At 46.2% G+C, this 23,157-nt stretch overlaps 1 protein-coding gene across 1 annotated transcript in view; it reads left to right on the top strand.

Annotated features, from left to right (window-relative positions):
• Positions 1-8,514: 8,514 nt before the first annotated feature.
• DHRS12 (dehydrogenase/reductase 12) overlaps positions 8,515-23,157 on the top strand; it is a 44,161-nt gene continuing 29,518 nt past the window's right edge. Inside the window, exons 1-3 of the mRNA XM_006124893.5 lie at positions 8,515-8,846; positions 13,168-13,301; positions 18,128-18,210. Of these exons, the coding sequence (XP_006124955.3) occupies positions 8,593-8,846; positions 13,168-13,301; positions 18,128-18,210 (471 nt within the window). The 5' untranslated portion in view covers positions 8,515-8,592. The remainder of the gene's footprint in view (positions 8,847-13,167; positions 13,302-18,127; positions 18,211-23,157) is intronic.

Here is a 23,157-nt window from a genome sequence, read left to right as displayed (position 1 = left end):
TTTTGATTTTCTTTCGAAATAACGTAATTGCTGTGTGGCCACTAGTATTGTTTTTCTGGAAGAACAGCCATTATTCCAGAATACCAGTACAATGTAGACGCACCCATATATCCTTTTGTGAGTTTAGCCTCAGTCCAATGCAAAACTAAGCTCTAAATGAGTCCACAAGGTGCAAGACAATAGAAAATCAAGGCCTCTGTTCTCCTTTTTACTGAAGTTATGGAAGCAATGTACTCTTGATCAATCTTTTATATTAGTGCTGCCTGGTTTTGCACACTGCATTGATACTTTATGTTTTGTACAGATTCAAATTAATATTTGGTAAATTGTACTCATTTCAGACTTATAACTTGCCACACTAAGAGCTGCTTTATTTCTTGTTGGGGCTTTGTTTTTTTCTCACATGTTGGTGAAATAAACCTTTTATAAATGTTTTTATCTCATTCATAGCCTTGCACTGACTAAATTAAATAGTTATCTGAAGTGCAGCATTGTAGCAAGTGGATTGCTCCTGAACAGAAACTGCAATGCATTTCTTTAGTCATTTTCACATGGAGGACAGCAGCTATATAAAGTAAGAATTGCATGTTGCCCTACTGGCAGATGCATATGTGGCCCACTGGTGTCAAGGGTGGTTGTATGTGTATGTAGGGTAGCATAAGGGCCTAAATAGTAAAAATCAAGCCACAATTTTCAACCCTAGTGAGTTTTGACAGGTTCAAAAATAATAACAAACTATACAAAATTCTGGGTAAGCCAGTCATACTCATTATTGGATCTGATCCAAAGCCTAGTCAAGTCAATGAAAAGACTCTCATTGAATTCATTTGACTTTGGATGAGGACTATCATATGGAAAACTAACAGCAGTGGCTAAGAAACCCAGCAGAATTATCATATTGCTTGGGTCATGATGTTCTCTTTCTGTCCTGATGACCAAACTGTGTATTTGGGGGGGTGGATGTCCCTCTCCCTCTCCATTACTGACCTGCCCATTCTATCTTCATCCCACCATTGCCCCATGCCTGCAAATACACTTCCATATTCACATAGCAACATTGCTGCAAAGACATCTGCCCCCCCCTTTTCTGCCTGGGAGGGGTAGGATCTATATGCTGAGTATGCCCATTTCAGACAGGTAAGTAGAAATTGATTGGCCCCTCTGTAACATTTGATTTTTTTTATGGAAAAAGAAAGGTAGGGTAGGGAGGCGCACAACTAACTAAAGGCAATATCAGTACAGAAAAATACTTATGAGGGGAAAGTACTAATTACTAGTGTGGCAATATAACACATGTTTGAGGTCATGGCAATGTTTGAGGTTAAAATATTGAGGCTTTATAGCCTAAAAATGTATTTTTTCTAAGATGAAAATCAACTACTCAGTATAAGGCATATTATACTATATAAAGATATATACAAAAGTGTATGTGTAATAGGTTATAAAAATATTTTAACTCTTCCTGCTGCTATAGCAGAGGTTTGAGCCTACTGGCAAAGAAGTAGTAAACATCCCATTGACTTCAATCGGAGCAGCACCGAGTAGTCTTTAAAGTGCTACATAGTCCTGTTTTTTGCTTCAGCTACACCAGACTAACACGGCTACATTTCTATCACGAGTCTTAGCAGGCACTGTCATTGTGCCCTGATCTTGAGAGATGATCCAGGTACTCGGCTCCCATAAAGGTCGACAGGAAATGAAGGCCCTCAAAATCTTACTGAAGCGAACCCATATTTCCGATGGAAAGATGTAACACATTCCTTTTGCATGACAAGTGCGGCTTGATTGTCACCTACTATGAGAGAAATTTCTTGGAAGATTAGCTTATCAATAATTGACTTGTTTCCAGAATCAGCTGGAAGGACTGAAAGAAAAGAGAGGAGGTTGTCATAGGAAGGGCTGACTGAGCTGACAGTACCCCACCACATGAACTCCTAATGAACAAAGAGCCTTTGTTCTGGGGAAATTCTGACTATTCACTGGAAAGCAATGATCCTGACAGTTGCCCCGACAGCTTTATCATTCTCTTGGATGTATATGCCCTAAACAAAGAAAATGTGCCGCTGTTCTATACACATCGGGTGCGTCTAGACTGGCAAGATTTTTGGCAGCTGCTTTTGCGCAAAATCTTGCCGCCTGTCTACACTGGCCACAAGTATTTGCGCAAGAACACTGACTTTGTACTATACAAAATCAGTGGTTCTTGCACAAATACTATGACGCTCCCACTCAGGGATAAGCCCTCTTGCGCAAGTATTCTTGCGCAAGAGGGCCAGTGTAGACAGCCAAGTTAATTTCTTGCGCAAGAAAGCCCGATGGTTAAAATGGCCATCAGAGCTTTCTTGTGCAAGAGAGCCTCTACACTGGCACGGATGCTTTTGCGCAAAAGCAAATCTTTTGCGCAAAGGCACATGCCAGTATAGACGCTCCCTTGTGCAAATACTTTTAACAGAAAAACTTTTCCGTAAAAAATATTTGCGCAAAATCTTGCCAGTCTAGACTCAGCCATCCTGTGTTTCAGGATTTTGACCTCTTCTGCAGTTGAAGTAGTTTGGCCAGTGACACTGTCATAAGCAGTTCAGACTTATTCATAAGGCTCTACAGCTTGGCCATGCCTCTTCTACCTAGCTACCAGATTCCCTGCCTCCACTCCTGTAAACAGAAGTAGTAAGCGCCTCTCCCTAAGTTCCTGGGGCTAGGTCTGCACTAGGGGATAAGTTTGAATTAAGATACACAACTCCAGCTACATTAATTGTGTAGCTGGAGTTGAAGTATCTTAAATTGAATTTTGGCACTGTCCTGTCCTCATAGGAGCAGGACTACCAGCATTGATGGGAGTGCCCTCTCAGTCCGAATTAACAGGTCTTCACTACACATACTAATTCGAACCCCAGAAGCTCAAATGTGGCAGCTTCAGTCTTTTCTGTAGTGTAGACGTGGCCTGACAGACTTCTGAATCCATTGAGCTCAGCTTAAACTAGTTACTTAAGGCCAGATTTTCAAGTGCTCTGCTCTCAGCAGCTCCTGTTGTGACACTGATTCCCAGAGGCAGAACTCAGCCCACTGCACATTTCTTTTGAAATTCTGGTTCCCCACTTACGGCTGCTGAGCTTGTTCGAAAACGTGGGCCATAGAGCCTCCTCCGATTCTCATTGGAATCAATGGCAAAATTCTGATTAACTTAATGGGGGCAGGAGCATTGATAAATGAATGAATGCAAGGGAAACAGAACATCACAGAAGCTGTCAGATCTATTGTGGGAACCAAATGAGGAAGCAGGTTTTGTACTTTAAATTGAGGCTTTAGCCACTGCAAAAATGGTAGCAAAAGAGCCTGTGATTACCTTGGGGCTGCTCTTAAACATCTTTTATTAAACACAATTTCATTTCAGCTCTGCTATGGCTCTCTCTATATATTAAATCTCTACCCTCCGGAGATGGCATGAAATGTGCTAAAATATGCTGTAGTACAGCCATCTCTATGGTATTCCATGTTTTAAAAAATTCCCTTTATGTTGAAAAGCCTTTAAAACATTGCTTAAAACTTTCTGTTCAAAATTCAAAAGATACCATAACAGGGCAGCTCTTGATCCATTCTTCCTGCTCCTGGAGGGTTCTCGGTGCATGAGATCCCCATGCATTCCTGTACTTAAGGGAAGGCAGCGATTGTGGGGAAGTTGTTCAGGGATCACACCCCCACTATGAAGCAGAGTCTTATCCTGTGTTTGGGGGAAGAGGAGTAGATTATGGGCATGATTAAGCACTGTACAGCTCCTTCTATTCCACTCCTTTAATCCAAAGGGGATAGGAGGTGTTTGTAAAATTAGTAGGCAGCCTGTGCAAAGGATTCCTATACCTCTCTCAGATCCTATAGGCCAAACTCATTGGTCCCTGAAAAGGTCCTCACTCACATTCTACTTAGTAGAATGCATTCGGTCCTTAACAAACATCAGACATCATGGCGCATGTGGACGCGGAAGTAGGAGTTCTGTCGAAAAAAGAGGCCTCCAGGAAATAACACAGATGCCCTGCTGGCCACTCCATCACAACTCTATAGTTCCTGTCTCCTGCTAGTTCTTAACGCCGCAGGCACCTGGGACAAGCTTTGTGGCAGGAAGGTGGCCCAGGGAGCTGCACCTCACCACACAGCTGACACTGCCACACTTACCTGGACCCATTGCCCAGCCTCAAGCCCCCCAAGAGCCCAGTGGCCCTCACGGGGAACATGCACAGGGCTCCCAGGACCCAGCCAGGGCACAAAAAGGCATGCACCATCCTGGTCTGGGGTGGAGATCCTGACCCTCTTAGACATCTGGGGTGAAGAGGAGACCCTACAGGATCTCCACTCCAGGTGCAGGAACGCCGATATATACAGCCAGATGGCCAAGGCCCAGGCCGTGAGGGACCACCACTGAAGGAGTCTTGAGCAAGTAAGGAGCAAGGTTAAAGAGCTTTGTCCAGGGGTATTCCAGGGCAAGGGAGCGCAGCCCTCACTCTGGGGCAGGACCGTACTGCTGCCCCTACTACACTGAGCTCCACCACATCCTGGGGGCTGGAGCAGCCCCTTCCCCACCCCGGTCATGGACTCAGGGCTGGAGACACCCGTAATTGCCCACCTGGGGCTCCCAGGCCAGGAGGAGGAGGAGGAGGAGTTGGAGGAGGAGGAGATGGCCAGCACTGTCACCCTCACTTTGGTACCTCAGGGCCTGGATGTCTCCCAGGCATCCTCCAAGGCCAGTGAGGGATCATCAGGTGAGTGCTCTGAGTTTTTCACACACACAGGGTGAGGAAGGCAGGTGCTGAGGGCCTGGGGAGGTGATCAGGGGCAGATGATCATTTTGCGGGGCCCAGGGCAGCCCAATTTCGTGGGGCCCCCCTTTGCCACTGCGCATACGCGGGGCTTCTTGAAGCATGGGGTCCGGGGCGGTCGCCCCACTCGCCCTGCCCTATATTGGCCCTTGGGGGTGATCATCGCTTGGCCTGCTTGGCTTGGACATCGTGTTGCAGTCCATGCATGTGGAAACATGAGCAGCGACAGCCTGCACCACACAGCCCCAGGAGGCAGCCCCGGAGCACCCTCGGGCTCCTGCTCCCAGGCTCTGGGGAGGCCACACACACGTCTGCCCCCTGGGGGGAACCCCTCCCACCACTAACCACTGCTGGAAGGAGGCTGGGGACAACGGCACACGCACAGCCGCACACAGACTGAGGAGTGCTGCTCACAGCACACGGACATGCCTGCATGCTTGAAGCACCACCCGCTCCCGTGGACAGCACTGCCAGGCGCAGGTGTGTGCGTGGCCCCCATGGAAGTCCAGGCTGCTCCAGGCCCCTCTCCTGCCTGTGGGATCCCAGTATGGATGGACACTTTCCTTTCTTGCTTGTCTATGGAACAGGATGTGGCGGGGGGTGGGGGGGGCAACATGGTCCCCTGGGCGCCTCGGGGCCCCTGTGAGGCAGGGCTTGCTGTCCAGGCCACACGTGACCTTGCTTCTGGGACATCACTGTCCCCTGGCCCAAGGACTATAGCTAGCAGCTCACAGAAGAGGGCAAGGGCTCAGGGACAGTGTCTGCATGGATCACTGACTGCCTCGCCCTCTTTGTTCTCCACAGCCGGACAAGCCGTTGCTGAGGGGCGATCCACATCAGCAGAGCCAGCCTCCTGACTTTGGGGGAGCTGCAGATGCCAGAGGGTCCAAGAAGACCTAATGAGGGAGCACATGGCCATCCTCTGGGATATGCAACAGACCCTGGCCCAGAAGGTCCAGGAGGATGCTCAATGGCAGAGCCAAATGTGGGTTGAGCTGGTGCAGTAGGGCCAAAACGTGTGTCACCATCCGGGAGATGATGGCACACCCAGCTCCTCTCCCTGCTCATCCCCCTCCCCTCCCCTGTCAAGCCTCACCCCACGCTAGCCCTCCCCACCTACCTCTCTGTTGTCCTGGTTCCCCCACTCCCGAGATTGCCGAAGTCCCCAGACCAAGGCGGCACTTCCAGCTGTACCAAACATCACTCCCAGCTCTGAGCCCCCCTCCTCGCTCCTCCTCTCCAGGTTCTGACCCTCCTTTTCCCTCCTCTTATCCAGATTCTCAGCCCCTCTCCTCCCCAGTTACTCTTATTGAAAAAAAATTACAAATTTATGTTTTGAAAACAAAACATTGTTTTTATTGAGTTTACAGGGAAGGGGGGAAGGGAGGAAAAGACAGAGGGAGGCTTGGCACAGGCCCCTAGTGGGGAGGCCCTGGGGAGAGTTGCTGGGGTCCTTCAGAGAAATTCTCCCTCCTGGCCTCCCAGATTCACACCCCCATCTGATGGGCCTGGCGGATGGCAGCTGCTCGAAGGACCTTCCCTCTTGGCCGGCCTCTGCCCTCCACCCCAGCAGGAAGGCCTCTCCCTTGCTCTCCACAATGTTGTTGATAACACAAAATAGGGAGACCACCTTGTGGATGTTGTGCTCCCCCACATCGAAGTGGGTCAGGAGGCACCCGAACTGAGCCCTCAAGCAGCCGAAAGCACATTTCACCTGCATGTGGGCCCTGGCCGGGCAGGCATTGAATCAGTCCCTGCTGGTGTCCAGGTGGCTGGTGTACGGCTTCATCAGCCACAGTGTGAGGGGAAATGCCACATTCCCCATGATGCACAGTGGCATCTGCACAGCCCCAACCCGCAAGTCACACTGGGGGAAGAATGTGCCCGCTTCCAGCTCCTGCAGAGGCTGGAATTTCTGAAAATGCGGGCATTGTGCACCGTCCCCGACAAAAATGTCCATGAATTGTCTGCGATGGTCGACCAGGGCCTGCAGCACCATTGAGACATAGCTCTTGCTGTTAATGTACTGTGTGTCTCAATGTTCTGGTGCTCAGATGGGGATATGGGTTTCATCTATGGCTCTCACACAGCTAGGGAACCCCAGGGTGGCAAATCCAGCCACGATAGGGTCCAGGTTTCCCAGACAGATGACCCTGCACAGCAGGATGGTGTTGATGGCCCTCACCACCTGCACAAGGAGATAAACAAACACAAAACAGAGAATCAGAAGGGGTGCCTGAGCTCTTGAAAGGTCCCCGAGTCTCACCCTCTCTCCCCCACTCTAACACCTCAGGAGCCACCCCCCATGAGGCCGTCTACCTTTCAGGGCTGTGTTAGGGCGGCACTACAGAACCTCCCAGGGACGGGACTTCCCCCCCAGCTCAACCCCTGCACCCTCACCCCCCTTTCCTTAGGGTCCCCCTTTCCAGAACTCCCCACAGGGACTACAGCCTGAGAGAGCCTTAACTCCATGAGGAGGGTCCCGACGGTGGACTTCCTCATGCAGAACTGGTTGCTCACTGACCGGTAGCTGCCTGGGGTGGCGAGCTTCCAGATGGCGATTGGCAACCAGCTTCTCCAGGGGGATGGCAGGTTGTATCTGGGTGTCCCGTCAACGGAGGGCAGGGGTGAGCCAGACACACAGCTCCATGAAGGCAGCCTGCACAAAGTGCTGCAGAAACTGCAGCATGGCAGTGTGGGGCCATCGCATGCCCAGAGACAGTTCTGGCTCCATGGCAAGGAGTGTGCTATGGTGTCCAAAAGCTAGGCAACCAGACCACGCACTGCAAATATCCCAGGCTTCATTTGCATGTTCCCGGGCGCCACCATTTTTAAATACCCCGTAGTTCGAACTACCTGCCCGCGGCTACACACGGCACAGACTAGGTAGTTCAAATTAAAGCTCCTAATTCGAACAACCATTAAACCTCCTTGCAGGAGGAATAACGGTCGTTTGAATTAGGAGCTTTAATTCAAACTACCTAGTCCATGCCGCGTGTAATCGTGGGCAGGTAGTTCGAACTACGGGGCATTTAAAAATGGTGGCGCCTGGGAACATGCAAATGAAGCCCGGGATATTTAAATCCCGGGCTTCATTTGCAAGTTTGAACACCTACATTAGCCACCCTAGTTCGAACTAGGGTGGCAGTGTAGACATACCCTTGGAAAGGTAGCAAGCAAGCAGCAGCTGAGAAATGGCAGTCCAGGGAGGTCCCTTTAAGCACACATCTCAGATAGCCTTAGACAACAGCACCCAGAAGCAACTGCTGCCCTAATGCCCTGCCTAAACTGGACAGACACACTCACTCATTCACAGATAGACTAACACTCCCAAATAAAGAATAGATTTCATTGACAAATCTGTATGTTTTTGCTCTTGTTTGAAGCAGAAACCTGGAGAACAAACAGAAGGAAGGTGGGATCTACAGCAGGCAGAAACTTGCCAACTTTCTGCTGCCCTTAGGGCTCACAATCGTTTAAGGTCAATGTAAGCAGGGCAAAGTCTACTACAATAGGTTATAGAGTATGCAAGCAAGCAGCACAAACTACACTCATCAGAGAGCAAAGCAAGTTTCCTAAGTCCGTTGGACTAGTGGGTAACTTTGTAAGGCCGGACCATCCCCCAAGAGCAATCCATGCTAACCAGGGGCTAAGGGAGAGACTCGCCATATAGCTGGGGCGCTCGCCCCTGTCAGGGCCAGGGATGGGGCCCTACGATGACAAGGGCAGGCAACTCTTTACAGCCCCGCGGGGGTGACAGGAGCTCGCCCGGCAGCAGAGTGTTATGAGGCCCTCTCAGGGTGCAGGTGCCCACCCGAAAGCTGCTTGCCGAGAGCGCCCAGCCCCCGGCGCTGTAGCGAGCCGAGCCGAGCCGAGCCGGGCCGGGCCGGGCGCTGCTTGCCGGGGCGTCTCCCGCCCCAGTGGCTTATCTAAGCCCGGGGGCGGGGCGGCGCTTACACAACAGCCGGGCGGGAGAGCGGCCATGTCCTGGTACCGGAACGCCGTGTGGTTCCTGAAGGGGCTGCGGGAATACACCAGGTACCGCGCTGCGGCAGCGGGGCCCGGGCAGCCCGAGCAGGGCGCCGCTGCGGGGTTGTCCCCGCTCTCGCCCCTGATCGCTCCTCAGCCGGGGGAGCGGCCCCTTGGCGGCGGCTCTTGTGTGGTGCAGCGAGCCCCTGGCCTCCTCCGCAGCCTCGGCTAGGGAAAAGCTGCCCCTCGAATCGCCTCCCCGCCCTTCTCGTGCCCGGAGCTTTTGGTGGGGTCGCCTGCTGGCTCGGGGCGCCGTGGCGCAGCTTGCGGAGCAGTGCGGGGAGCCGGGTCACTCCCGTGTCAGAGGCGCTGGGAAGGCGAGGTGGCCGGGGTTGAGGCAGGCTGTGTGCGGAGCAGGTCTCGAGTGTAATGCTCGGGGTTAGCTGCCAAAGCCATCCAGAGGGTGAGCTGGGCGCCTCAGCGCGCAGACCGGGTCCACTGCCCCTACGGGGCTTGGCTTGGCACGCTGGGGGGAAGTGACCGCATCGTGGATCCCCACATTGTCTACGAAAACCTTCAGAACCGCAGGTCTCGTCACAGATCAGCCCAGTAATATGCTTTCCCCATCCAGCCAAGTGACTTGGCCAGTTTTGTAATACTTTGGATGTTATGGCTGTCACGTTGGCTTATGAATATGCATAACTCAAAGAGGCTTTATGCAAAATACATAATGCAACATGTCCATTTTAAAGTTACAGTCTGCTGAATCTGTATAGCCTATTTTTCTGCCTGTATCATTCTTGTGTGTGAAGTTAGAACTATGACGTGTGAATTCAGTTTTTATTCTAAATGTGCTAATTAGTGATATTTTAAAAGTCTGAGGGGTAGCTGTATTAGCCTATAACTTTAAAAACGAGTATTCCTGTTGCACCTAGGAGTCTCTTTCTCTCTGGGTATGTCTACACTAGCCCCCTAATTCGAACTAGGGAGGCTAATGTAGGCATTTGAAATTGCAAATCAAACCCGGGATTTAAATATCCTGCGCTTGATTTGCATCTTCCCGGCCGGTTGCCATTTTAGAAAATCACTAGTTCGGAGTAACTGCCCGTGTCTACACGGGGCAGTGAAACGGAAGTCCGATTTAAAGCCCCTAATTCGAATTAGCTGGTAAACCTCCTTGCAGGAGGAATACCAGCTAATTCAAGTTAGGGCTTTAAATCAGACTTCCATTTCATTGCCACATGTAGACGGGGGCAGTTACTTCGGGCTTGTGAATTTCAAAAAATGGCGCCCTGCCGGGAAGATGCAAATCAAGCCCGGGATATTTAAATCCTGGGCTTGATTTGCAATTCTAAATGCCTATATTTGCAGCCCTAGTTCAAATTAGGCTGCAAGTGTAGACATACCCTCTTTCGATAGATATAGCCAGGGCTCGCCAAGTGGCGGTGAGTCCTGCTCGCCAGCCACACAGAAGTGCACGCTGCGCATGCGCAGACCGCGCTGCGCGGCCCTGCTGACTTAAAATCTACTCGCCACGGGCAAGTAGATTGAATCATTTGTTGAGCCTTGGATATAGCAATATACAGGGCTTGACAAATCACTGAATTTACTCGCCCGTGGCGAGTAGATTTCAGCTGGTTGCTCTGTTCACTGGCGGCGCGTGCATGCGCAATGTGGGTCTTGCGCATGCGCAGTGCGGGGCTGGCGAGTAGATTTCGCCACCGTTTGTCAAGCCCTGGCAATATAGTAACATGAGCTTTTGTGGGCAAAACCCACTCCCTCAGATGAGTGGAGAGGAAAGGAGGTACCCTCACAATTTATAACCGGTTCATAAATTGTGAGAATCCTCCCTTTTCTCCTCACTCTGCTCATCTGAGGAAATGAGTTTTGGCTATGAAAACTCACAATATTATAGATATGAAGGACTACCCCTTTTTAAGCGATTCTTTAGTATTTTAATAGCTCAGTATTCAAACCAACAACCTGTGAATAGTCTTGTTTTTCCTGTAAGGCTGATTGTGGTTGGTCATGCCAGGACATGTGGCCTGGCCACTTGATGCTGAAACCCATTTTGGATCTTGTACTTTTCTACTTTGGGTGAGAAAAGATTGAACTGAGCACAAAGATTTCCTGCCATGGACAAAAGAAATATAAGAGGGGGGAAAACCAAACAGTAGGGGCAGATGCCAGGAGCTCCTCCCGCTCCCACCGCCACCACCTGGAGGGAAGGCTGATGGAAACATCTAAGACTAAATGGAGGAAGGATTAGGCCCAAGGTAGGAGGCTGGTTAGCTTGTGAAAGATATTTAGATCAACTGTTCAGGGTGAAAACTTGCATGTAACAAATTTCTTGGTGGATTAAAATTAGCTGGAATTTTTGTTTAACTTAGTAGCTTTCTTTGATCTATCTGTTTTCACTTGCAACCATTTAAATCCTACTTTTTGTACTTAATAAAACACTTTTGTTTATTATCAAGCCAAGGGTAAATAGTTGTTATGGGGAGAGGAGAGCAACTACTGTGCGTATCTCTCTTTCATTGATAAAGAGGGCAAACTTATAAGATTTCTTTGTGTAAAACTTCTACACAGAGTAAGATGAATTTATCTGGGGTTTGGTCTCTTTTGGAGATTGGTTTCCTGGGTGCTAAGTAGGCATGTCAGAGTTTAATCGATAAGAATTAGCTTATTAGTTAACCTTACAGGTTAAACAGCCAGCATTGCCAGGAGACTATGAGAGCGTTTAACTCTGTAACTGATTGAGTGTCAATCGGTTCCACGGTTAGGCTTTTAAAAATTTTTTTACATCTCAAGAGCTGAGCCCTTACTGCTGAGCGCTCCCAGAACTGAACTAGTTCAGTGTTTGTATTGCTCTGCAGGGGGGCGGTAACCCCGATTCTGTGCTTTGACTGAGGATGCACGCCTGGGGTTAACCACCCCAAGAGGACTTCTGTGATCTCACTATTACAATTGCAAAGGAGTTTTCAGTGGTGTTTAGCACCTCCTTTGCCACACCCAGGTATAATGAATTCCTGGGCAGATTGTGGATCAGATCTTGCATAGGGACTTCCACCCTGGCTCAGACTGAGGGCCATCTACTCCAGGATCCTGTCTCTGACAGTGGCCAGTATCAGCTGCTTCAGAGGGAGGTGTAAGAACCTTGCAGTGAGCACAAATATGGGAAAATCTGCCCCTGACGTAGGTCTCAGATCTCTAATAAGAGATTATTTTAAACCCTGAAATGTAAAGTTTAATGTCCCATCTAACATGGTGATTGCCATTAATTATGGTAGCACTGGGTATTCTGGCTATCCATCTAAAAATATTCAGTCCCTGGTGAAATCTTGCTCAGTTCTTGGCCTTGGTGCCTTTCCGTGGCAACCAGTTCAATCATGCTGTGTGCGAAAGGCATTTCCTTTTGTTGGTTTTGAATTTCCTACCTTGTAATTTCATTGAATACCCCCCTCCCCAAATGGGGTCCAGAAGGAATTTTCCCCTAGGTCAAGTTGGCAGTGACCTGCAGCGGTTTTCACCCTCCTCTGCAGAGTGTAGAAAGGAGTGACTTGCCAGGGTGATCTGAATATATCTCATTTACTAATTTCCCTGCTGTGTCAGGGACCCGGAGCATTGGTGCTTCTCAGTCCCTCCTGTTCTCTCCCTGTGTGATGTAACGAAACCCACAGGGAAGTTGACAATTTACTTTGGTTCCAGTGGGTTGAAGCGGCCCCTGCCTGTGGTGGGTTGGGGGCAGGGATGGGATGCACTAGCCTGGCCAAGGCAGAGGTGGGGGTGCCTCTCCTACTTAATTAGTTAAGCAGTTAAACTTCACGTTTAAGTGGTTAACCAGTTACACAGGATGTTGCATCCATATTTCCTATCTATGTATGTTTTTATTCACATTCTTGCTGATCAGGGCCTTTTAATGCTACACCAAAGACTCTTAGAACAATAGACAGAGACTTGTTTGTTAGAAACATAATATAGATTAAACCTCTTTACACTGCGATTCTCTGGTCCGGTAACATCTGTGGTCCTCTTGGACCATGGATGTTACTGGACCAACGAGCTCCATCAGGCAGGAGTCCGGTGGCATGGTGGGCTGGTGACTGGGAACCCTGTCAAGTCGTCGGCAGGGGGTCGGTGGCAGTGGGGGTAGAAGCCTTACTGGGTTGGTGGCAGCGGGAACTGGTGGGCCGGCTTTGACCTCCCTTAGTCTGGTAAACTCCCTTGCTTGGGACCAGTCAGTTTCCAAGGATGCTGGACCAGGGAGGTCCAACCTGTAGTTAAATTTAGTCCTGATAGTGGATTTCTTTCTTTCTTTCTTTGAAGGCTTTGTATTTTTATGGATACACAATATTCTGTCACTTACAACTCTCTTAATTGATTTATTCAGGAGTGGCTATGAGTCTGCATCCAAACACTTTGTTCCGGCAGACTTGGAGGTAAACGTAACTGGAAGATCTTTCATGATTACTGGAGCAAACAGTGGTATTGGCAAAGCAGCTGCAACAGAGATAGCAAAGAGAGGTGAGTACTGTGTAGATTTTGTTCTCTGTACTGCCTGAAGTCTTAGCAGTTGCCTTGTGTGATAGATGAGCCATAGGTGACTTCTACTGGACAAAGTGGTAACTTTATTTTGTATGTATCAAAAGGATTAAGGATCCCCATAAGAAAATCAGGAAATACAAGACCACTTTAGTTTTACAAACTTATCCTGTAACCTAGTGTATGAACATCAGTCTATTGCAATTGGTGCAGCATATTCCAATCCAACTGGGTCTGCATGGAGTCTAGTCTGTGTTTCTTGCTATAAATATACTCCCTGGCTCAGATCTCATGTCTGATGTCCTCCCCGGGTTGTGGGATGCTGCCATCCAGCTGCCCTAGATCCTGAAACGGGACTCAGACTTCTGAGTTCCCAGTCCCTTGAGTCCCTCACCATTCCAGAGTTCTGCCTAGACTGTGGTCTCTCTGGACTGACTCATTTCACCCCTTCAGAAACAACATGGCAGGAAAGCAAGAACACAGGCTTATTAAAAGACTTTCTTAACCACAGTGACTATACTCTTAAGCACACGAATGACAGATCTTCGAAAAAAACAGAAGTCCTGAGATACTTACCTAGTCTGACCTTTCCCTCTCTTGTTATGCCATTGTTAATCAGTGTTTCAGGCTTGGCAGTGTCTGTGCAGCTCTCTCCATATTGCAAATTCTCCTTTCATGTGGTGATGGTCAGTTCCCAGTACAGAACAGAACCTTGCTCTTTCATATAGTGCTTCCTTCTCTGAACTCAAACTGTGAAGCACCATATCCACCAATCATGCTTGCCTCCCACTTGCAGGGCCCTGAGTAGAAAGGCCTTATACAAAGGGCAAGTAGTAGTTGAGGCGATCAAAGTCATTAACCTTAAATTACAGTGTTGATGACTCACAGTAATGGCTTTCGGTGAGGTGACGCTCTTTCTGAGAAGGTCGTCCCTTTGGAGCGCAGCATAACAAGCTGCCCCAGGCAAGTCCAAATTGATGTGGTCACAGTGCCATATTTCAACAGAGGTATAAAATTGACTTCACAATTTGAGAGACAAGGTGGGTGAGGTAATCATAGAATTAGAGGCCTGGATGAAATAACTAGCTCAGTCCCCTGCACTCATGAATAACTTTTTTTTGTTTTTTATCTCTGATAGGTGTTTTATCTAACTTATTCTTAAAAATCCCCAGTGATAACGATTTCACACCCTCCCTAGGTAACTTATCCTAGTGTTAACTGCTATTATAGAATACTAGGACTTGAAGGGACCTTGAGAGGACATCAAGTCCAGTCCACTGCCCTCATGGCAGGACCCAGTACTTTCTAGACCATACCTGATAGACATTTATCTAACCTGCTCTTAAATATCTCCAGAGATGGAGATTCCACAACCTCCCTAAGCAACTTATTTCAGTGTTTAACCACCCTGACAGGTTGGACATTAGGAAAAACTTCCTAAACCTCCCTTGCTGCAGTTTGAGCCCATTGCTTCTTGTTTTATCCTCAGAGGCCAAGGAGAACAATTTTTCTCCCTCCTCCTTGTGACCCCCTTTTAGATACTTGAAAACCGCTATCATGTCCCCTCTGTCTTCTCTTTTCCAAACTAAACAAGCCCAATTCTTTCAGTCTTCCTTCATAGGTCATGTTCTCTAGACCTTTAATCATTCTTGTTGCTCTTCTCTGGACCTTCTCCAATTTCTCCACATCTTTCTTAAAATGTGGTGCCAAGAACTGGACACACAACTCCAACTGAGGCCTAATCAGCACAGAGTTGAGAGGAAAAATGACTTCTCATGTCTTGCTCACAACACACCTGTTAATGCATCCTAGAATCATGTTTGCTTTTTTTTTTTTTTTTTTTTTTTTTTTTTTTTTTGCAACAGCGTCACACTGTTGACTCATAGTTAGCTTGTGGTCCACTATATCCCCTAGATCCCTTTCTGCCATACTGCTTCCTAGACAGTTGCTTCTCATTCTGTATGTGTGAATCTGATTGTTCCTTCCTAAGTGGAGTACTTTGCATTTGTCCTTATTAAACTTCAACCTGTTTATCTCAGACCATTTCTCCAATTTGTCCAGATCATTTTGAATTGTGACCCTATCTTCCAAAGCACTTGCAACCCCTCCCAGCTTGGTATCATCTGCAAACTTAATAAGCATACTGTATTCTCTATGCCAATATCTAAATCGTTGATGAAGATATTGAACAGAACTGGTCCCAAAACAGACCCCTGCAGAAACCCACTTGTTTTACCTTTCCAGCAGGATTGTGAATAGTTAACTACTCTCTGAGAACGGTTATCCAGCCAGTTATGCAGCCACCTTATAGTGACCTCATCTTATAGACTCATAGACTTTAAGGTCAGAAGGGACCATTATGATCATCTAGTCTGAACCACTGCACAATGCAGGCCACAGAATCTCATCCACCCTCTCCTAGAATAATCCTCTCACCTATATCTCAGATATTGAAGTCCTCAAATGGTTTAAGGACCCCAAGATGCAGAGACTCCTTCAGCAAGTGATCCATGCCCCATGCTACAGAGGAAGGCAAAAAACCTCCAGGGCCTCTGCCAATCTACCCTGCATCTAAGTTGCATTTGCCTAGTTTATTGATAAGAAGATCATACGAGACTGTATCAAATGCCTTACTGAAGTCTAGGTCTACCACATCCATCACTTCTCCTTTATTCACAAGACTCGTTATCCTATCAAAGAAAGCTATCAGATTGGTTTGACATGGTTTGTTCTTTACAAATCCTTGCTGGCTGTTTCCTATCACCTTATTATCTTCCAGGTGTTTGCAGATGATTTCTTTAATTATTGCCCCATTATCTTTCCTGGCACAGAAGTTAAATTGACGGGTTTGTAGTTTCCTGGGTGGTTATTTCACTTTTTATAGATGGGCACTATTTGACCTTTTCCAGTCTTCTGGAATCTCTCCTGTTGTCCATGATTTTCTAAATATGATAGCTAAAGGCTCAGATACCTCCTCGATCGGCTCCTTGAGTACTCTTCCTATGACAAACTTTCGTAATGCCGAACCTAAACCTCCTTTGCTGCAATTTAAGGCCTTTATTTCTTGTCCTGTCCTCAGAGGTTAAGAACAATTTTTCTTGCTGCTTTTATGAACTTGAAAACTGTTATGTCCCTTCTGAGTCTTCTTTTCTCGGGACTAAACAAACCCAGTTTTTTCAATCTTCGCTTATAGGTTGTGTTTTCTAGAACTTTAATAACTTCTGTTGCTCTTCCCCTGCCTTTCTCCAATTTGTGCACATCTTTCCTGAAATATGATGTCCAGAACTGGACAAAATATTCTGGTGGAGGCCTCATCAGCTTAGAATAGAGTGAAAGAATTACTACTTATGATTAATTACAACACTTCTATAATGCATTCTAGAAAGATGTTTGCTTTTTTGCAACAGTGTCACACTATTGACTCATATTTAGCTTGTGGTCCACTGTGAGCTCCAGATCCCTTTCCACAGTACTCCTTCCTAAGCTTTCGTTTCCCATTTTGTATTTGTACAACTGATGGTTCCTTCCTAAGTGGAGTACTTTGCTTTTGTCCTTACTGAATTTCATCCTGTTTACTTCAGACCATTTCTCTAGTTTGTCCAGATCATTTTGAATTTAATTTTATTCTCTAAAGCATTTGCAACCCACGCCCAGCTCAGAATCATCTGCAAATTTTGTAAGTGTAGTTCCTGTGCAATTATCTAAATCATTAATGAAGATCTTGAACAGAACTGGCCCCACAACTGATCCATGCAGGACCCTACTCAATATGCCCTTCCTGAATGACTGTGAAATGGGGGACCATTGATAACTATTCTCTTTGATTGGTTTTCCAACCAGTTGTGCACTCATCTTTCAGTAGCTCCACCTAGATAGTATTTCCCTAGATTGTTTGAGAAGGTCATGTGAGACTGTATCGGAAGCTTTACAAAAGTCAAGATATACCACATCTACCAGTTCCTCTACCCCCTGCATCCATGAGGCATATTACTCTGTCAAAGAAAGCTATCATGTTTGTTTGAGATGATTTGTTCTTGACAAATCCATGCTGACTGTTGTTTATAATCTTGTAGATGTTTGTGGACTGATTCCTTAATAATTTTCTCCATTATCTTTCCAGATATAAAAGTTAAAGTGACTGGTCTGTAATTCCTCAGGTTGTCCTTATTTATAGATGGGCATTATATTTGACCCTTTTCAGTCTTCTGGAATCTCTCCCATCTTCCATGACTTTTCAAAGCTCTATTTAACTTGAAAACTTTGTGTGTGTCAGCCACAGAATTTGGTCCAATAAAAGATATTACCTCACCCATCTTGTCTCTTTAATATCCTGGGATCAAAATGGCTACAACAATTCTGCAAACCATTCATAATTTGATACAGGCATATCTCAAAACATCCTTTTTTGCAGCCGTAGCTCATGCTGCTCTTCAGCCATGCCTTTCCGGGAGAGGAGTGGGACTGCCCCCACTCTCACCAGCAGGAAGTGAAGCTGCATGGCTGGATAGCAGTGTGAGCTAGGGTGACCTTGCTGCGTTTTCTCCGCTGCTGTTGGTGAATTTGTGGGTGGGGGTGCAGACTCCTGCTGCTGACACCAGCCCTGCTACTCTCTCGGACTTCGTCAGTTGGGGGAAAAGGCGGGGCAGGGGTAGGGCCTGGGCAGAGGGTGTTGTCCTAGCCCTTCCCCAGGATGGGGGCTGCATGTAGCTGGCTCCTCCCCTCCCTTGGATCTCCCCTCACCAGTCACCTCTACCTGCATCTTTCCACTTCACACTTAATTAACTGTAATTCTACTGGAATTCCACCAGGTGGCACACTTCATCTACTTTGCCGAAATAAAGAGCGAGCTGAAGAAGCTAAAAGCGAAATAATAACAGAAACTGGTAATCAGGTGAGTTTAGTATTAAGAGGTTGTATTTTTTGTTTTGTTTTGATTCTTAAGCACTTTGCCAACAATAAGCCTTAGAAGATTTTATAAGTAGTTCTCTGCATTACGCCACCCACTTTCATTGTTTGCCATTTCAGTTTGCATATTAGTGCACACTCAGAAATCAGCAAAGTACTATTATTCTTTCTGATGGCTGCAATTGATGAAGTTTAATTTCAGCAGCTGGTGGTTTTGATTGTTCTCCTGTGTTGCAGTGTGGGGGGGAGGGGAGAGGGAGGCTGGTATGCAGGATATTGTTCAGGTGAATGATATTCTTGTACTTTACCTTTTATTTTTAATATGCAACTTCCTTCAGTTTCCTGTATGGCTGAGGCTTTCTACAGTTAATGTGTATAAAGCACATGCACATTACTATTCTGGACATTCGTCCCACTACCTTCCCAACACCTTTTCTTCCCCACTCCCCCAAAATTGATCCTAGTCTCTTCTCATGCATTTGCAGATTTTCTATCTCCTGAAACTTTAGTATCCTCCCTTCTCTCCGCCTTCCATGACTATTCTTCTTCACGCCTGTTTGTTTTGTATCATACAACTCACCCTTGTGACTGCTGTTAATGTTGTATCCCCAATTGTTTAGCATTGGCACCTCTGCAATGTTTCATTCAGCATTTTACTACCTTTTTGCTGAGAGCTCCATTTGTATTAGAAAGTGACGTGGCTCTCAATTGGAGTGTTTCAACTCTACTAAAGAGTCCTTAATTTAGATTAGAATCCAACAACTTTCTTTCTATTTCTAAAGATTTCATGCTGCTTGGGTTCCTGTTCTTTGTCTCTGCTGCTGTGGTGTGGGAGAAACTGAAACTCGTCTCCTCCTCAAAAACTTTTGGCCCTTTGAGATGCAGGCATGTCAGCCCCATGCTCTTCTCCTCCCACCCCCCATGATACGTTCTAGTTCCTGAATAGAAGAGAAGCAGATTATTCCCAAACAAGTAGCTAATGAGCACATATGTAAGATATGGGTATCCTACTGGTTACAAGGAAGAGACTGTGAGAACGTATGTAGTATCTGAAACTGTTACTACCTTTCCCAATGCTGAGAAGACAGTGGGTGAGTAGTAATCCAATCAAATGATATCTTCAGAGTAGCATAATTATGGGTACGTAATAACCTCTTCTGTAAAACCTTAAACAACGAATGGTCCTTCAGACTTAGAGACAAATAAAAAAATGTAGATAGTATCATGAGCAAGTGGTCCAAAGAAAAAAAATAAATAGCAGAAAAGGGGATGGAGAGGGAAAGGGAAGGGGGAAAAAATCTTGTCGATTAGTGTCAGTGCTAAATGAGGCTAAGAGAGTGGGCTGTAAGTGTCCAGTACTTAACTTTTGATGTCATTAGGGTGTTGAAAGTAGCAGCCTATCCAGTTCATGTCTTTGTTCAAACCTTGATAAAAGGTGTAAAATTTGCAGATGAAGACAAGTTCTGCAGCTTCTCTTTCCAGTTGGTTTTTGAAATTGCTTTGTAATATTATAGTCACTTTTAGATCCATTAATGAGTGCCCAGGCAAGATAAAATGTTCCCCAACAGGTTTCTGTGTGTTACCATTTTGAATATCTGATTTGTGTCCATTAATCCTTTGTCATAGAGACTATCCAGTTTGGCCAATATACATGGCAGAGGGGCATTGCTGGCACTTGATGGCATAGATCACATTAGAAGATATGCAGTTGTATGAGCCTCTGATGTGGTGGCTTATGTGGTTAGGTCCTCTGATGATGGAAGGCTCATGTTATACTTGGAGGGGGAGGAAAACCGGAGGCACGGGGCGGTGAGGTTTCTGCAAATCTGCATCCAAAACATGAGGTGCAAGAGTTGGGGGGAAATTAGTAAACAGATGTCAAGCATATGGAGGAGAATATAAGATTTGTATTGCATGGCAATTGTATGGATGGAACTATTCCTTTGTGTTACAACAAACCCAAGTGATGGACCAATTACTTTTGTGGGCTGGAAGATATGACTGTATTGGATATTAAGCCAACTGGAAAGAGTCAGCTTAATGAAGAGGTAACAAATATTCTGTCAGGAGAGGAAGATTTCTGCCAAGGATCATAACCTCTTTAGCATATTGCTCCTACTTAAGTAGATAACTTCTACATAGGTTCCATTGTGAAGAAATTGCTACCTCGATGTTCAGAGGGGAACAGCTATTAACTTTTCCAGGTATCTTAGGGAAATGTTCATTTGACAAGTGTCAATATTGATCTGATTTGGTCTGTAAACATATGCAATCTTTAATGAGAATATACATTCAATAATTACCTCAAACTTTTTGCAGCATGAGTGGACTCTCTTTGGATAAAACCTTTGCAGAAAATATTAAATCAATTTTAGGTACTTTTAATATGTGACCAGAACAGTGTGATAAGGAAATCCTGGGCTGTCTCATACTAGGGGGTTAAAACTCAAAAGATGAAAAATCTGGTCAGATTTTTTTTTCTTCAGGGAAGCAAAATTATAAATTAGAGGGACCTGGTTTTTTTGTTTGTTTGTTCCTACACTCCCTAATACAATGGCCATGGCTAGGGCTCCAGGGCTATCAATACAAATAATAATGAAAATCCTTTCTTCTGGCTCCTCCCTCCCCATCTCATCTCTCCTTTTTGCTTGCATATAATTAGTATTTAAAAAAGAGTTGGTAGAAGAGGAGGTCCTTTGTTAGTGACAATTTTCAGTCTTGCATAGAACCTCATGCATACATATTATCTTGGAAATGCCTTGTCATGAGATACATCATAAGATTATCTGTCATGTTCATTTTGAGACTGAACGCTATTAAAGGGAAGAGTGGGATTTGATTTTCCTCTAATGTGCTGATAAATGAAACTCCACTATGCTATGTGAAACGCAAATTTACAAACACAGTGTTGGCAAGGAATTTGCATATGAACTAGTCTAAGTAAATTTAAAATGCATGACTTTCAGTGTGCTAAGGAGAAAATATTTCCTAAGTTAGTATGTGGGGGTATAGAGAAACTTTACTTTCCTCAAAATTTTTCACTTCTTCATATGCTCCATTCCCATTAGTGCATTTGTTACGTGCCTACCACTTCAGCATTGTTTTTCAAAATAGTGGAGATCGTTATGACGTGACCCTGAGTATCACTTGGGGAAAACTGCCGGTTGCTTATATTTTCCAAAAATTGATTGATTTACAACAATGCCTGATTCTCTTGTGCAAAAAATGTACCCAGCTGGTCTTCTGTGACTCTGCTCTGGAAGAAGTTTACAGCCTTTTCCATGCCCTTGACCATTACACAGCAGAGTTTTAAAGACACTTCTGTTACCCACCAGAGGACCAATGGTCAACGCAATTCTGTTTAGGGCCGCGGTGTCCAAACTGTTCCTGTCATGCCCTCTGTTACCAGTAATGAAATCTCTCTATGCCCCTGCTTCATTCCTGCCCAGTCCAGGTTTCCACAGCAGAGAAGCTTGGGCTGAAAGCAGAGCTGGAACTGGAGAATGGGGGAGAAATGGGTGCTAGAGAAGGAGTGAGACTGAGAGCAGAACAAGGGCCAGAGCAGAGCTGTGGCTTGAGCCAGAGTAGAGCTGCAGCTGAGGGCACTGCTGTGGCTGTGGGTAGAGAGGGGCTAGCCAGTTCTCTCTCCCCATAACATTTCTGCATGCCCCACAGTTGGGGATCTCAGTCTTAGATTAAATTACACACACAAAACTGAGTTAAAAGAACATGAAGGTTGAGCACTCAAAGATTAAGAAAATCTGAAGAATTGGGCTGTGCCCACGAAAGCTCATGATCCCATCTACATGTTTTGTTAGTCTATAAGGTGCTACTAGACTATTTGTTGTTTAAGTTTTTAATAGTATTACAGTTATACAACCATAACTTGATTTGCCCTTTTTCTCTCCCTGAGAACATGTCTTATGGTACATGTCTTTAATTACCTTATTACACACTATTTTTTTCCATAGGAGAATGCCTCATTCAGTGCAGAGGGTAGATCTGCCTTGTGGCTAAATTGAGATTGTATAGTGAAGAAGATGGTTTTCTGTAGGATTGTTGCTGAAGTTGCAAGATGTGTAGTACAGGTGTGTGTGTGTGTGGGAGGGGGGAAGGGAAGGGGTTTGCAGGAATAGAGGGGATTGTTTTATAGTTTTAGGCAGTTGAGCGCTGCCCTGGAGAATTGGGTTCTATCCCTGCCACATAAGTTCTATATGATGCTGGGGAAGGCACTCAAAGTAAGCTTTTTGCCAGGTAGCCAGTGTTTTTTGTTCCTCATTTTTGGGTGCTCAGCTTGTGAGCCTTGGAGGTCCAAGTTGCAGAAGGGCTGAGCATGTGTAGCTGCAGCTGAAGTCAATGTGCTTTGAACATAAGTTCTGTGCAAAGCTTGGAAAGCTAGGACTTGAGTTATCTAGGACTGAGCATCAGGCACTCACAATTAGCGGATGCTTTTGATTTTAATCTCTGTCTCCATCCCCTGTCTGCACAATAGGGATAGTAACACCCTTTCACTTCATAGGGGTGAGAAACCAGTACTTTTGACTTCAGTGCAGGGTTTGAATAGTGTGCAATAAATAAGGCATGAGGCCACACATTCAGTGTTGAGCTAAAACTAGGGTTGCCAGGTGTCCGGTATCGATCTGGACAGTCTGGTATTTTTGCCTCCTGTCTCGTAAACAAATTCAGAAAATACCGGACACCTGGCAACCCTACGACACACTCAGCAACTGGGCCCAACCCCCGCTTCCTCCGCCCCCGGACACCCTGCTTACTTGGTTCCGCAGGGTAGCTCTCTTCTGGCTTGACCGAGAAAACAAGATGGCCACTGGCAAAAACCCTAAAGATCTGAGCAAGCGGAAGCAATATCTTCCTTGGGTCTTAGTGCTCAACCATGTCTCTTCCTATCCCTATTTTGACTCTGCATGCAATTAAA

Source organism: Pelodiscus sinensis, chromosome 1, assembly GCF_052426305.1.
Source record: "Pelodiscus sinensis isolate ZL-2025 chromosome 1, ASM5242630v1, whole genome shotgun sequence".
Taxonomy (NCBI): Eukaryota; Metazoa; Chordata; order Testudines; family Trionychidae; genus Pelodiscus; species Pelodiscus sinensis.
Note: the sequence above shows the minus strand (reverse complement) of the source record. Positions and strands in the feature narration are given on the sequence as shown.